Source organism: Notothenia rossii, assembly GCF_949606895.1.
Source record: "Notothenia rossii genome assembly, chromosome: 3".
Classification (NCBI taxonomy): domain Eukaryota; kingdom Metazoa; phylum Chordata; class Actinopteri; order Perciformes; family Nototheniidae; genus Notothenia; species Notothenia rossii.
In genome coordinates, this window is record NC_136901.1 from 22,611,606 (window position 1) to 22,627,436 (window position 15,831).

At 42.2% G+C, this 15,831-nt stretch overlaps 1 protein-coding gene and 1 long non-coding RNA gene across 7 annotated transcripts in view; one reads left to right on the forward strand and one right to left on the reverse strand.

Annotated features, from left to right (window-relative positions):
- Nucleotides 1-279: 279 nt before the first annotated feature.
- Nucleotides 280-1,322, forward strand: LOC307032400. The gene is made up of 2 exons (XR_013806243.1): nt 280-735; nt 916-1,322. It is a non-coding gene; the product is annotated as an uncharacterized lncRNA (long non-coding RNA).
- Nucleotides 1,323-1,443: 121 nt separating this feature from the next.
- Nucleotides 1,444-15,831, reverse strand: part of LOC307032397 (uncharacterized protein) — a 32,969-nt gene continuing 18,581 nt past the window's right edge. For 3 of the 6 annotated variants that reach the window (XR_013806239.1, XR_013806240.1, XR_013806241.1), the window contains 3 exons: nt 6,240-6,396; nt 5,584-6,006; nt 5,184-5,390 (listed from right to left, as the gene is read on the reverse strand). Coding sequence is in view for 2 of the 6 variants with exons in the window: in XM_079670335.1 (XP_079526461.1) it covers nt 1,550-1,632; nt 1,751-1,963; nt 2,054-2,202; nt 2,373-2,544; nt 4,094-4,351; nt 4,444-4,519; nt 4,646-4,762; nt 4,853-4,943; nt 5,100-5,353 (1,413 nt within the window). In the remaining 4 variants the exon portion in view is untranslated. Of the gene's footprint in view, nt 1,633-1,750; nt 1,964-2,053; nt 2,203-2,372; nt 2,545-4,093; nt 4,352-4,443; nt 4,520-4,645; nt 4,763-4,852; nt 4,944-5,099; nt 5,391-5,583; nt 6,007-6,239; nt 6,397-7,861; nt 8,005-15,831 lie in introns of those variants that run through there. The other 3 variants (XM_079670335.1, XM_079670334.1, XR_013806238.1) reach the window with 3 other exon arrangements.

Here is a 15,831-nt window from a genome sequence, read left to right on the forward strand (position 1 = left end):
CCCAATGCTAGTTTCGACACAGAAGACACAGAAGAAGTTGAACATGAATATTCGAATGCATATGACGGACCACAACCTTATAATTATGAGCCTGCTAGGCGTCCAAGAGACCAGGAGCAGCCAAGGATTAGAAGAAATAACGGCTATCGGAGAGAAATTGAAATGTGGTGTGAGGAGAACCAGTGGAGAACTGGGCAGCTATCTTGGTGAGTGACCGGCGTTAGCTACAGAATGTTAGCTAACGTCACATTACAACATTGTAAAGTTAGCTATCATATATCAGGCTATAACTAAAGTAGCATTGATAATATAGTAATGTTACTGGCAGGACTGTTGATACTGATCCATAACAGAAACTAATGCGCAAGTATCAGCCGTATCTCGCGTTACCTAATGCAAATCCACACTACGTCTTACGGTGCTGTGTACCGGAGGGGAGGGAGAGAGCAGCGAAGGGGGGGAGAGAGATGTAATACGGTTTCCTGATAAACGTTTTGTTTTGTAGGTGCTTGTGTGGGGAATGCCAGCCCATGACCTCAGCTGTGGAGAGCATGTGCTGCAGGGAGGTGGATCCCTTCTGGGCCCTGGTGGAGAACCTCACCCCCAGACCAGACAATAACATGCCTGACACTGCACCCAGGCTTTGAAGCATGCTGTCTGAATCCCTTTGTGCTACAGATAGCCTACATGAACTTCAGGCAGGAGCATGGCCCTGCTTCAGGCCAGCAGACATGAGTATGTTTAGATTACAATTAAAAAGATAAATACTATTAAAGATAATACAGTTGCTATTGACCCCGATTGTTTAGCAGGTTTCAAAACCCAGAACCTGTAGATTATATACTATATAACACTTGTTGATGATTTTAACAAGGCTATCAAGTTTACCTGTAGATATTGTGTCCCTATCCCCAGGCAATACCGCTACACAGCTTACAGGCAGGTCATCCGCTGGGCCTATGGAGTTCTAGGCAGGCACATTAGAAAGCCCTTACCCTCATGTGTTGTGTCTGCCATCAGAAGACAGTTCCCAGAAGAAGGAGGAGGAATTTACAAAGGTTTTGAGTGGCCTCATTTTGGTGACGATCAATACAATTAATCACAATCATAGTGTGTTCGCACTATGTGTTCGCATACACATGCATTTCCAAAAATTTTGTCTACCTATGCTGTAAATGTGGTATTTTTTCAATTTACACAAATAAACATTGATTGATAGTGTCTTTTCATTAATAACCACCAAAATAAGTTATTTGAACACTCCTCTCGATCGATTTACACAAAAAAAAAATAGTATGGCCCGCCCTAATACACCAATGCAGTTTTTAAAGATATACATTTTTCAACACAGAATCATTTAACAAATTACACCATATCCAATCATTTTACGAGTCAGAAAATGCTATCTGTTCATTGCAGTTATTGTTTATTGAATTAGATTACCATGACCTCAACATAATTATGTAGAGTACAAGTCCAAAGCCAAGAACATTTTATTTGCATATCATATCATTTCATTTATGAATATGGAATTATTTATTTAATATTATTATCGCAGCTCAACGAGGCTCTCTCCTGTCAGATGGAGGGAGTAAATACAGCGGCAAGCTTTGGGACCTGTCCCAACATATCCTATGAAGAGAGAAAGAAAATATTGTTATTCTATATTAATATTGATTTTTGCACCATCAAAATCTCTTACCAGGTTTTATCTAACAAATAAACAAATGTCAATTTAGAATAATCTTACCCTGAAAACTGTGAACCACAGAATCTGCTGGTTTCACACTAATTTCCTGTGTTAAACCGAGAATGCCGTGCCAGATAAAGGCCAACTGCCTCATCTCCTGGCAGGAAGTGGAAAGGGGTGCAGTGGAGGACAAGACTGCACTGCTCTCTTGTAGAGTCTCTGGTGACCTGGAGTAGCCCTCTCTCAGAGACTCCATCAGGGCTGCAGCGAATGCTGAAGGAAGGAAACAAGTGATCACCTTCAGTGATATTATAGATGCATCACACAATAAATAATATTTAGGGACCGAGTAAAACAGCTAACCGTATGATGGCTTCTCCTTGATAGGGCGAACTACCCAGCCACCTTTGCAGAACCTTGGGTAGCGAACTGCATAACGCACCTCACCATCACTGGTTCGAGCAACCTCTCTGCTGCTATTGTGGTTAAAGTGCAGGGCTGCCATGAGAAGCCTGTAGAAAAAGCAGATTATGCAGTTCACAAGTTGTTTGTACATATGTGAATAAACTGTTTAACTGATAGCATTAGTCGGTTAAACTTCGTATTGTTCGTTAACGGTTAAATGGTTAATTATTAACATCCCTAAGCCGTACACATTATTTCACCATCACATCATATTTACCTGCTGGACATCCCAAGGAAGGAGAACCCAGTGTGCTTTGGTTCAAAATGGAGGATGAGGGAGTGAAATGCCTCCAGGGAATAGGTCTGATGCTGTGGAGACAACTTCCGGACATCCTTCACCAATGCTGTTCTCAAAGTCACCCTCTCCAGTTTAATGGCTGCAGTTGTTCCTGTACAAACACATATTTTGTTCTGATGTTACTAGAATTGTCTACATATTACCTACACTGATAAAGCACGATTGTGTGATACTATCAGGTGTTATTTATATAACGCCTTGTTAATGTCAGTGATGCAAACACAGGTATGGTGAAAAAAGAGAGAACTATTCGAAGCAGGAAAAAAACAGCGTAATATACCATCTGACAAAGGCCTGTGCTATAATGCATAATTAACTGGCTATTCTTTATAATATACTCAGATCAATAGGAGACAGAGATGTTAAGTTATAAATCAAGGGTTTTTATTGTTATTTACAGCAGGGGTGGGGAACCTTTTTCCTTTCAATTTTTACAACATCCTCCAAGGGCCGTACAAATTATTGAACTCAACCTCTGCTTAAAAAAAATAAAATCACAGCCAATTAATTTGGCCTTTCTTTCATGCTGTGCAAAGAAAAAGCAACCTCTTAATCCAGATATCTTACCATGACTCGCGCATGCATGCATGTGCAGGGTGTGGCATGACCACCAAAACAAAAAGATATGGACACAAGATGTGTGCAAATGTATTTAGTATCCATGTGAACATGATTTAAGTGGGGGGGACCTAACCTCCTCTAGGGGGGTCTGGGGGCATGCTCCCCCGGGAAGATTTTTTTTTTAAATATTGAAGTTAAAAGCATCAATCTGGTGCACTTTCAGAGCAACATGAGGAGATCTATGGATACTCAACACCCATTTGAAACAGAACTGTAAGCAGATTTTTCTTTTTGGATATTTTACAAATCACTTATTTTTAACAACTTTTTTGTTACTGTCATAGTATTTTATACCTGTTTTTCATTTAGTCTCTAATGTCTCATTATTAATTATAATGATCATATCAAGGTATGCCTTAACCTCACTGAGCTGAGGTTATTTGAGCCTCTCAGGAGAGAGCTCTCTTCCACCTGGTTGTAGAAAATCTCTTTAAATTCGTTAGCATAGCTAGCTAACCAGATGCTAATAACAACAAATCGCCACTGTGCTTAAAACTAAAGACACAGCCACGCAAACACTGCAGCATGTGTACGGCTCCTTATGGGTACTGCAATATTTGAAGAGCTGTAGCGGCGTTCCGGTGCTCTCCGTAAGCAGGTCTAGTCTACACTCCTTTCAAACGAGACATAACCAAGTGAAGACACGTTACGCTCGTGTTGTGTTCAAGGAACCTGTCCTTGGCCAGGAAAAACAGGCACTCGCTTGTTTAATTATTTTGCGATCTAGATTTCTTCTTCTTTTTTGAAGTGAGAAGTTGTCGACGGACTAACGGACGGACTGACGGACCCCCCCCCCCCAAAACGAAAACTCTTCGGTTCTCCACGAATTACACAAGTCACCCAAAGCAGCGTTAAAACAGCGGGAAGCGCCGAAAAGCGACTAATTTGCATCACTGTAATGTGTTAGCACACTTTGGGTTATATATTGATGGAGTGCTCTGGAACCAAAATAAACTAAGCACCAACAAGCACTTGGACGACTAAGATGTTTCAGCAACACAGTGTACAGAGTACGTTACCTGGTTCCAGCCACTCCTTGTCCCTTGCTTCTCCCTCCAGAGGTGGATGTGCACAGCAGGGAAATGCAGGAGTGCCGTGTTCATGGATGTCCTGAACATGATTCACCATGCTTTGCCACTTGGCTTCCATCACATCTGGATCTCCATCAGGAGTGGAAGCTGCAATCCAGTACAGGTGATTGATGATGGCTGGCCTCCACAGCTTCAGGTCCTCACACTCCCACTCCTTTGCAGCAGCATCCAAAGCTTTCCCTAGACCTGTTTCACAACAGAAACAAAATTTAAAAAAAGAAAATGTAATTATAAACAAATTTCCGCCTAATCAAACCTAACAACATCAAGATACATACTTTTACCAATATGCCAGATATCAAAGAAATGAGTCGTTCCTCCTGGACACAACTCCTCCCGCACCCACTTGGCAACCTGAAGAGTGAAACACAACACCTTAATTACTTACTAACAAGTAAGAAAATGCATTTTTTGCTGTTAATATGGTGCGCCAAGAATCTTTGTGTGTACATATGTCTGTTCGTTCTTGTGTGTCTTTACCTGGCGATTTCGGTCCGTAATAAGGGCTGAAACTTGCATGTGTTGCTCCTTAAGGAAGTCAATGCTGCGTTTCAGACCCTCTAGTTCACACCAGGTGCTGTTTGGGACCTCTGAGCTCTGTAAAACAACATTATGCAGTCATATCACTAACCGTGTCACATCAGATGAAAGCACATCTGATTTGTGTGACTGATAACGTTAACTTACCTCGACAAGTTGAAGATCCAACACCTTGTTTATTCTGTCCTCGATCAAGGAGTAGGTGCCATATTTGGCACAATGGCCAGGAGAGTCTGACCTATGAGTGTCAAAAACAATTTAATTCAGACGTTAAAGCCCAAAAAACAATGCAATGCAGTTATTGTAAGTTGCTTTGGATAAAGCTAAATGAATGTAATTTAAATATTGTTTTGACCTCTTTTTGATATCAATAATACAAGCTGAAGTGTTCTACCTGCAGTTACCAGAGAGGATTAGCCCACCCCCCATCTCCTTCAGTTCTCGGATGATCCCAGCCTGCTCAGTTTGCCAGGCCTGCACGATAGTAGGGATTGTGTACAGGCGTTGATGGCGGAAGAAGGTGCCGACACTGATGCACTGAAGCCCTAACAGTTTCAACATCCGTATTGTCTGGGTAGCCATGCAACCTGAAAAGTGGATGGCCCCTCTCAGTAACAGGTTGCAGGCTGGCATGTTTCTGTACAGCATTGGCTGGTTCTGCCAAAAACGCGTATGCTGCACATACCTAAGAGATGTGAAAAGCAGAACATTGCCAGTACAACTCTTAGTCAGTCAAAAATCAATTATACCATAAAACTAATGAAGTATAGACACAGTGAATTGATAAAACATAAAAATAAAATAAAACAAACATTTACATACAGGTTATGATACAACCTTTATTTTTACATCAGTGGAATTCACACATATCCTCTTACTTGTTTTATCTTTATATACGTTCCCTCTTGCTGCTCCACATTACCCTGGGTTTCCCCACAACAGGAAGGGCAAATGGTGAACAAGGACATCAGCTGGGTTTGGCACACAATGAACTTGTCAGCAGCACTGAAAAAAAAAAAAAAACACTGTTATTTCTGACCGACACAATTTGGTAATACAGTACACATCATCTAAAAATTAAAAGAAGCCTTAATTGAGATCAACATTAGTTCGCTGCAGTGGCTCTTTTGATGGTTCCTCGTCAGACGACTCGCTCATCATTTCCTCCTCTGGGCTCCATGGCATATCCCCAGGGTGGTCAATGGTTACAGAAGATGACTCATCATCACTGTGTGCAGGACTGGGTAGTGGAGATTCTGTCTGACACCCCACACTGACCATCCTGGGCTGTACCTGGACAGCTAGGATAAAAAGATATATATTATATAATTGTGCCTGCCATACAATCTACCTTTACAAAGCTTATGTTCAGGTTTTGTTGACATTCGGGCTGAGATGTTTTAATTCATTTATATGTTAATTATTGAGGTTATAGCAAGTCTTGGAGTTGTAACAGCCTGCATCATACTGAGATGTTTTTCTAATATGTTTTTAACATGTACAAATGGGCGCGCTACTTCTGTGTTACATTTACCTGATGAACGATGGAAAGGTCTGAGGTTACACTGTGAGCCGCAGTGAAGCACAGATGTTGGCTGAGGAACCAATGGAGAGATGACCTCTTGCTCTGGGTCTATACGCCCAGCATCACTGGCTGTAGGTGAATCCGCAGTACTGTTGTCTCCCAAAGTCTTGAAAACACACACATGAAACACATGAAAATAAATAGCAACTGCGCCATTAGATATGCAAATAAAGTCCCCACACCAATTCTAGCTAACATTATCCATTATGACTTAGCAAGTGGGTTTAAAAAGCTAGCAACATTAACTTACAACAATAAATACTAGGGATGTAACTATATACCGAATATCGCGGTATCGCGGTAAAGAAACGTCCCAATACCGTCGTGAGACTGACAAAATCTACCGCGATTTAAAAAGAAATGTATTAAAAAAATATATATAATTTTTGTTTAAACCCCTTCTTTTTACCTTTATTTAACCAGGTGGTCCTATTGAGATCATCAATATTTATCGTATTTACAGGGCTACATTTACACACCTAGAGACATTGACAAGTACCAACAGTATATTTATATCTCGCCCTGTCAATAAGCCTCACCAAAACTGTATTGTTTTTAAAGTGGTGGAGAGACAATCCACAGTTTGACCCACTGCTGTCACCCATGGCCAAAGCATATCTCTCCGTCCCACTGAGGTGGCGTTAGACTTTTTCGCTGTCCGTCATTTTGACAGACAGGATCGTAAAATATCCGTCATAATCCCTTATTACCCGTCGGGTCTGAAAAGTTCACGAGAGAGCACACTCGTGAACTGTCAACGGGGGGGGGGGGGGGGGGGGGGGGGCGGTGTTATGCCGTGTGTGCATGCACCTCGCGGGAGCGCGCACAGCGTAAAGCAAAACCTCCCAGACATGTATTGATCTGTACATCAAAGTACGGTTTGGATACTATATAATTTCCTTTTGGAGGGCATGCATAACACGGCATAATACCAGAGCCTCGCTGCGGGGAAACGTTGGAGCTGTTCCGAGTTTATTCTAATCTGTCAAAATGACAGACTGCTTTCAGATTCTTCCGTCATTGTTAAATAAAATATTCGGTTAACGCGACCACTGGTATCCCAGCAACATCAGTACCAAGCGAGAGAGTTTTTTCCAGAGCAGGGGATATTGTAAATGCCCAAACATCCCAGCTTATAAATACCTGGAAATATGGACATGCTCATATTCCTAAAAACCTGTCTGATGATGCTGAGTGAGTGACTAGTGAGTTTGAGTTGAGTTACTTGAAAAACTAAAGTGAAACTTGATTTATTTTATTTCAGGGTCTGATTATTAAATGTCCTTGTTTATTTGTGAGATGCAGTGGCACAAAGAAAATGCCTACTTTGTTTGGTAGTACTAGTACAAAAAGACTTGTTTTCTTGTTCCAGTCTGTTACTGTCACTTTGTTTTTGACACTTTAAAATACTGCTATCCTACTAAAATGCCGTACAAATCAGATGTATTATGTAATAAAGAAACATTTTCGTTACATCCTTAATAAATACTAAACACACGTTGCTTGTCATTATTGAAATCATTATACTGACTAATTTGGAAGTTAGCAAACGTTAGAAAAACAAAACTTACGGTGCACAGTTCACGTTTTCGTTTTGCTGAATCTCTGACCGACGCTCCCGCGCTCTCACTCCAGCCTGCTGCTGCTGCTGCCGGAGCTGTGTGTATTGACGGAACCGCACTAGCCATCAGCCTCACACGGTCCTGGCTTCGATATCCCATACTGCACTCCATCACATCACTTGACTCATAATCCTCCGGTCGAAAATGGAGAGACAGCAAGCGAATTTCGTGGCATCTGCGGGCAGTGGCAAGTACTTCCGGCATCTGCCACGGAGGCCGCTACTCCGTGGTATCTGTGGCAACTATATGCCACAGATTTGGTATCTGTGGCAAGTATATGCCACAGATACCACAACTTGCCGTGGCAAGTATATGCCACAACCATGCCACAACTTGCCGTGGCAAGTATATGCCACAACTTATATATGCCACAACTTGCCGTGGCAAGTATGTGCCACAACTTGCCGTGGCAAGTAAATGCCACAAGTTAAGAGTTAAGAGAAGGTTTACGGTAGCTGCCACTCGCCTTCCGTGGCAAATGCTGATATTTAAACCCGTATTTATCGCGTAAAATGTCGCTGTTTTTGCATGACTTTATCGGACTGATCTGTACACAAGACTGATGATCATTTACTGATTGTCCGATCATATTTTTCAAAAAGATTAAATATTATATGTTCTATAGATTTTACTTGGAGAACGTGGTTTGTTATAATAAATAAACGTGCTATTTTTATGATAATACTCAAGATATATTATTAGTAAGTTGACATAAAGATCTAACATTGTTGACCAGAGGTGGCAAATAGGCTAACTTGTATACTCAAGTACTGTACTTGTGATTTAGAAATAGCCTATTTGTACTTTAGTTGAGTATGTAAATAGTATGTTACGTAGTAGGCTACTTACCCCACTACAATTCAGAGTTACATTTTGTAATTGTATCCTACTCCCCTACATTTATTTAATACGCTACCTTTAGTTACTTACTACAGATTCTGATTAATGATGATACATATAATCAAGTCTTAAATCAGACTTTATAGTTACTCCTGGAGTAAATTCACAAGATACCCTACTACAGTATACAAAGTCATTAAAACTAGCTGCACCTTTACCAGCTTTGAGAACACTTTCATGATCAATCATTATAATGAAAACATGTAATATGCACTTTAAGTATATTGTTATGCTAATCATTTTTGCGCTTTTACTTGAGTAACATTTTACTGCATGACTTTTACTTGTAACAGAGTATTCCAACATTTAGGTTGGCTACTTCTACTTTTACTTCACACTAGAACCGCCAGGGGTCGCTGTATAGCCTACCTAAAACCACCAACGTGTCAAATGAACGAATGCATTGATTTTCAAGGTACAATGTTATTTTATTTATCATACTAGAACACAATGAGTGTTGCCACTAATCGCCGTGGCATGTGCCTTGGCATTTGTGGCATCTCCCACAAGTATATGCCACAGATGCCACAGCCGTGGCAAGTAAATGCCACAGATGCCACAACTTGCCGTGGCAAGCATATGCCACAACTTGCCGTGGCAAGTATATGCCACAACTTGCCGTGGCATTTGCGCATGCTGAACGGGAGTTGCCACAAGATGCCAGAGTTAAGAGAAGTTTTACAGTAGCTGCCACTCGCCTTCCGTGGCAAATGCTGATATTTAAACTCGTATTTATCGTGTAAAATGTCGCTGTTTAGGCATGACTTTATCTGACTGATCTGTACACAGGACTGATGTGCGATCTCTATTTTTCAAAAAGATAATAAATGATCATTTATATTCAATTTTACTTGGAATAGCCTACGTGGTTTGCTAAAATAAACAAACGTGCTATATCTATGATAGTAGGCTAAACATAGGCCTATATTGTAATAAAAAAAGAAATATTGGCAAGTGAGCGTTGCAACGCAAGCCCTTGGCAATTGTCGCTTCTTGAGGGGAGTTTCCACTGCTTGCTACGATAACCAGGTGTATTCTTACTAGTAAAGACAAATAATTAAAAAATAAATATCTGTATTGACACAGCAACGTGTACAATGGTGTTATTAGACTTGGCTACAGACTTAGGGCAGCACCATGAGAATGATAAATACTTAAATAAACGTGAAGAATGTTCTCTTAAAGAGCCTGTGACACGATTTTACCCCATCATCCAAACCCATCAATTTGAGTAAATATTGTCCCCTTGAAAACCGTTACTGAACTGATTTTGGATATTTGTACTTTGATAACCATTAATCTGCCCTTCAATGTTGACCATTTCCTGGATCTTCTCGGGGATTCTTCAAGTCCCGCCAAATTATGGGTGACGTCAATGCGGGCACAGCGCTCCAGCTGCACCGTTCAGGATCCCAGCATCTGCATGTAAACGCACGATGGCGCACACAGCAGCAAGCTAAGACAGCGATGACAGTTTAATTTTGAACGTGTCTGAGAGCTCATATGAGGCTGAAGGATCGGTTTATTTTGTATCTGTTAGAAGTTTAAGAATTAGGTGCGTCAATATGGGCGATCATACGGTCATGTAGCCAGTGGTGGACTGGGACTAAAAATCAGCCCGGGACTCTCGACCGGCCCACTTCGGTACAACTAGTAAATTGTCAACGGGGGGAGTGGGGGATGTGCTAGTGACTTATCCGACCGGCCCACTTCGGTACCGGCCCAACGGGATTCGTCCCGATGGCCAGTCCGCCACTGCACCCAGCCCAGCCCACGTAAACTGTCAACGGGGGGAGCCTCGCTGCGGGGAAACGGTGGACATAGTGTCCCGATCGGAGTGGGAATAATAATAATAATAATAATAATTAAAGCTGCGAGCAGCGTTGAGCGGGTCGACGTCAGGCAGATGTCTCGAGGACTCGGCCGTTGGCAAACGTGGGAAGTTTCAGGCCGATCGGACAACATACACAGGAGTTACAGCAGTATCACAAACATTGTGTTTGATGGGGAGTGATCTGTCGCCATGGCAACGGAATTTGATGACACCCCATAATACGCCTAGATGTGTTGAGGGCTGCATCGTTATCAAACCTGTGAAGTTTTGGGCCGTTTGGAGCAAGTGAACTGGAGTTATGAGAGAACCGTGTTTCACGGCGACCATTTAGTTACCATAGCAACGACATTTGACGAAATCTCAAAACTGACACATATATGTCTCGAGGGGTTGACCGTTAGCACACATGTGAAATTTGAACACTTTTTGAACATTTAAACAGGAGTTTTAGCAATATCGTGCTTAACGGCGAGGGATGCGTTGCCATGGCAACAGCTTTTGAGGAAAACTCACTATTGTCATATTCAGGTGTTGAGGGCCGGACCATCAACTGTCATCTGAAGTGTGGTGCGGTTTGGACGATTTTCCATGGAATTAAGAGAACATTGTGTTTTATGGCGAGGGATGCGTTGCCATGGCAACGGCATATGATGACATCCCCTAATTGACATAGAGCTGTTGAGGGCCTGACCATTAATGATAGTCTGAAGTCTGGTGCCGTTTGGACGATTTTCCATGGAGTTATGACAATACCGGGTATTTTGGCGAGGGATGCGTTGCCATGGCAACAGCTTTTGAGGAAAACTCACTATTTTCACAGTGAGGTGTTGAGGGCCGGACCATTAACTGTGATCTGAAGTCTGGTGCCGTTTGGACGATTTTCCATTGAATTACGACAACATTGTGTTTTTTGGCGAGGGATGCGTTGCCATGGAAACGGCATATGATGACATCGCATAATTGGCGTAGAGCTGTTGAGGGCCGGACCATTAGCCATCATCTGAAGTCTGTTGCCGTTTGGACGATTTTCCATTGAGTTAAAACAACACCGTGTTTCATGGCGAGGGATCTGTCGCCATGGCAACGGCATATGATGACACCCCATAATGGAGTTAGAGCTGTTCAGGGCCTGACCGTCACCCATCATATGAAGTCTGGTGCCGTTTGGACGATTTTCCATTGAGTTAACAGAACATCGGGTATTTTGGTGAGGGATGCGTTGCCATGGCAACAGCTTTTGAGGAAAACTCACTATTGTGACATTGAGGTGTTGAGGGCCAGACCATTAACTGTGATCTGAAGTCTGGTGCCGTTTGGACCATTTTCCATTGAGTTAAGACAACATTGGGTTTTATGGAGGGGGATGCGTTGCCATGGAAACGGCAAATGATGACATCCCATAATTGGCATAGAGCTGTTTAGGGCCTGACCATCACCCATCATATGAAGTCTGGTGGCGTTTGGACGATTTTCCATTGAATTACGACAACATAGAGTTGTATGGCGAGGGATGCGTTGCCATGGAAACGGCATACGATGACATCCCATAATTGGCATAGAGCTGTTTAGGGCCTGACCATCACCCATCATATGAAGTCTGGTGCCGTTTGGACGATTTTCCATTGAGTTAACAGAACATCGTGTTTTTTGGCGAGGGATTCGTTGCCATGGAAACGGCATACGATGAGATCTCAGATTTCATGTAGAGCTGTTGAGGCATTCACCGGTGATATAAAAGTGAAGATTGGGGGACAATGGGACCGTGTCCATTGGAGTTACAGCGACACCGTGTGTTATGGCGAGGGATCCGTTGCCATGGTAACGCCATATTAAGTAACATCGGATTTGACGTAGAGCTGTTCAGGGCCGCAGTGTTAATCATCATGTGAAGTTTGGTGGCGTTCTGAGCATGTCAGTTTGAATTATGACATCATCGTGTTCCATGGCGAGGGATGGCCTAGCATCGACCGAACGCGAACTTTGGCGCCAAATCACGGCTGCGCCGTGCGAAAGAAAAAAAGTTCCGTGATAACTTTAGATCGCCCAAAAAAGTTCCGTGATAACTTTAGATCGCCCATTTGTCGAGAAGCTACCCGACGAATTTGGAGTCGTACGGATAAATTCCCTAGGAGGAGTTCGTTAAAGTGCGGAGGACAAAAAACGCGATAAATCGCGTTTTTCCAACGCCAAATTCAAAATGGCCGACTTGCTGTACGTTATTTTATACCCCTCCAAGAGGCTTTTTTGCTCGTCTCCGCATCCTAGATATGCGTAGCGAGTTTCGTTGGTTTACGTGAAAGTTAAAGTAGGGGGAGTTAACGTTAAAAACGGAAGTGGGCGTGGTCTACGCAATTTTTTACGCAAAGTTCCGGTACCAATTACACATCGCTATTTTCACGACTTGTGATGCGCATGCGAAATTTGGTGAGTTTTCACATATGTTGCAGGGGTCAAAAGTGCGCGCAATGTATTCAAATAATAATCAGAAGAAGAATAATAATAATAATAATCGGACCGATATCAATCATGTTTATGGACGGCCTAGGATGGCCGAGTCACATGGGAGCGCCCATGTGACTCGGTTGGCGTGGGCTACCTACTGTCATGATTTAGGCCACTTTTGCCCGTCTTTTGCCCTGTTTTGTGTGGGTTTTGCATGGTTATCGCTCGCGTTGCGAGCGACTAAATTGATCCTACCGATATCAATCATGCGAGTTGCAGTCATCGTTATCCCCATGTCTTACCCAAAACTGTCTTGTGAGCTCGTGGCAGAACCATGAAAACAAAAAAACAAAAATATACAACTTCGCCCACGTGACTGAGCTCACGCGGCCTATCACCCGTCATGATTTCCGAACCTTTTCTGTGCTTTTGCCGGTCGTTTTCCCTGTTTTGTGTGTGTTTCGCAGGTTTATCGGTCGCTGCACGACCGATTTCAATAGGGTCTTCGCCGACCTAGGTCTCAGACCCTAATAATAATAATAATAATAATAATAATAATAATAATAATAATAATAATAATAATAATAATCCGTGCATTTTATCCATTAATTTCCCCAACATTGTGGTAAAAAAAAACACACGTTTAATCCATGTTGGTGTACTACTACAACCAGTGGTGTAGTGGGGATGTTTTTACTGGGTGAACGGGGTGGTGGGTGGACGGGAGACACTATGGACGCGCTCGTGAACTGTCAACGGGGGGGGGGGGGGGGGCTTGGGGACCTCTGTGTCGCCTGTCAGCGCAATTTACATGATGCCGTTTAGACAATATAATAATAAAGGGCGGTGCCGGCTGTCAGCGAACCGATCCGGCCTTTCTGCGCGACTATCACTCAAATGCGGGACATAATCTCAATGTGTGGGACGCGGGACAAATAATAAAAATGCTGTGTGTGCAGTCCCGCACAGTGCGGGACACCTGGTCACCCTACACACACAGTTCTGCCCCTCACACATCCATCCATCCATCTTCTCCCGCTTATCCGTGGTCGGGTCGCGGAGGTAACAGTTCCAGCAGAGAGCCCCAAACTTTCTTTTCCCTGGCCACATCAACCAGCTCTGACTGGGGGATCCCAAGGCGCTCCCAGGCCAGCGAAGAGATATAATCCCTCCATCTGGTTCTAGGTCTACCCCTTGGTCTCTTCCCAGCTGGACGTGCCTGGAACACCTCCCTAGGGAGGCGCCCAGGTGGCATCCTAACTAGGTGCCCGAACCACCTCAACTGGCTCCTTTCGACGCGAAGGAGGAGCGGTTCAACTCCGAGTCCCTCCCAGATGACCGAACTTCTCACCTATCCCTAAGGGAGACACCAGCAACCCTGCGGAGAAAACCCATCTCGGCCGCTTGTACCCGCAATGATTTTAGATGTATTAGACTATTAAAAAAAGAAATCATGCTTCAAATAAGTGGGGGTACGGCGTACCCCCGCGTCCAACGCCCACTACACCACTGACTGCAACTACAAAAAGCTAAGGTTTGTTTTCTCATCAGGAAATGCAGACCGGCTCAAACAAAAGATTTTTAAATCATCATCCTCACAATCATTTAATGTATCATATGTTCGTTGAATTGACATGAAAGCACTAATAAATGTAGTTTCATCCACTTGAGTTTAAAAAAATAATCGATTTGTTTTTATATCACATCCGACGGGAGGAAATTCAGCAGCTCTCACTACCGATTTTTAATCCTAATTTAATCATCATCTTCACCACGATCATTTATGTTTATGTTCGCCGAATTGACATGAAAGCACTGACAAATATGAATATACTGTAGTCAACTTCATTAAAACGTTATTAACGTGCCTAAACTCAGTAATTCACCATTTCTACGCATTACAACACACTTTGTCCGTGTTTGGCTCTCTCGCCGCACAGTGAAGCGTTCCCGCATTGACGTCACTTCCGGCTTCCCCCAAAACCTCAAAATGAGTCGAAGGAATTTTCCCTCGATGTTCGAAATTATTGATATTTATCGGAACGGTATCGCTTTTTCTTTTTTAAACTGACGGTTCGAGATTACTAGTAGCCCACTATTTCATTGCACAACAGTTGTTGGGTTCGTGTCACAGGCTCTTTAAGCATGATACTCCAAGCAATCCTCATTTAACCGTATAAAGTTGATTTAATATGTTGAGGAAAGAGGGTTACAATGTAATATAATTACACCCTTGTTAAAACTTTTTTTGTGCATCAGTAAAAAGGTTATATGTCATGCATGCAAATATCAAATCATTGTGTTGCTAATTAACATAAACAGATTTTGATATGATACGTTGTATTTACTTTATTTATCTAAAATGTTGAAATCTTTGCGTTACAGCAGTGATAAGGGATAGGAAACATAAAATAATAATAATAAAAAGAAACAGGAAATAATTTACACATTATTAGTAGATATTTATCTACATAATATCTAAAGAATAAACAATATAGCCTACTGAATGTGTAAGAATACACTATAATAAACCATCTTACTAAAACCAATAGAAACATATATTTGTCTTTCTTAACCCTTTCATGCATGAATTATGAAAGCCTCACTCAGCTCTTGGGGCATGAAAAACAAGATTTTAACTTTAGTTTATTTTTATCTAGTTTTTTCAAATTTAGAACATTTAAAAATACATTTTAAAAAAGAATTTTAAGGATGATGTTTTATAATAATATATCTTGAGTAT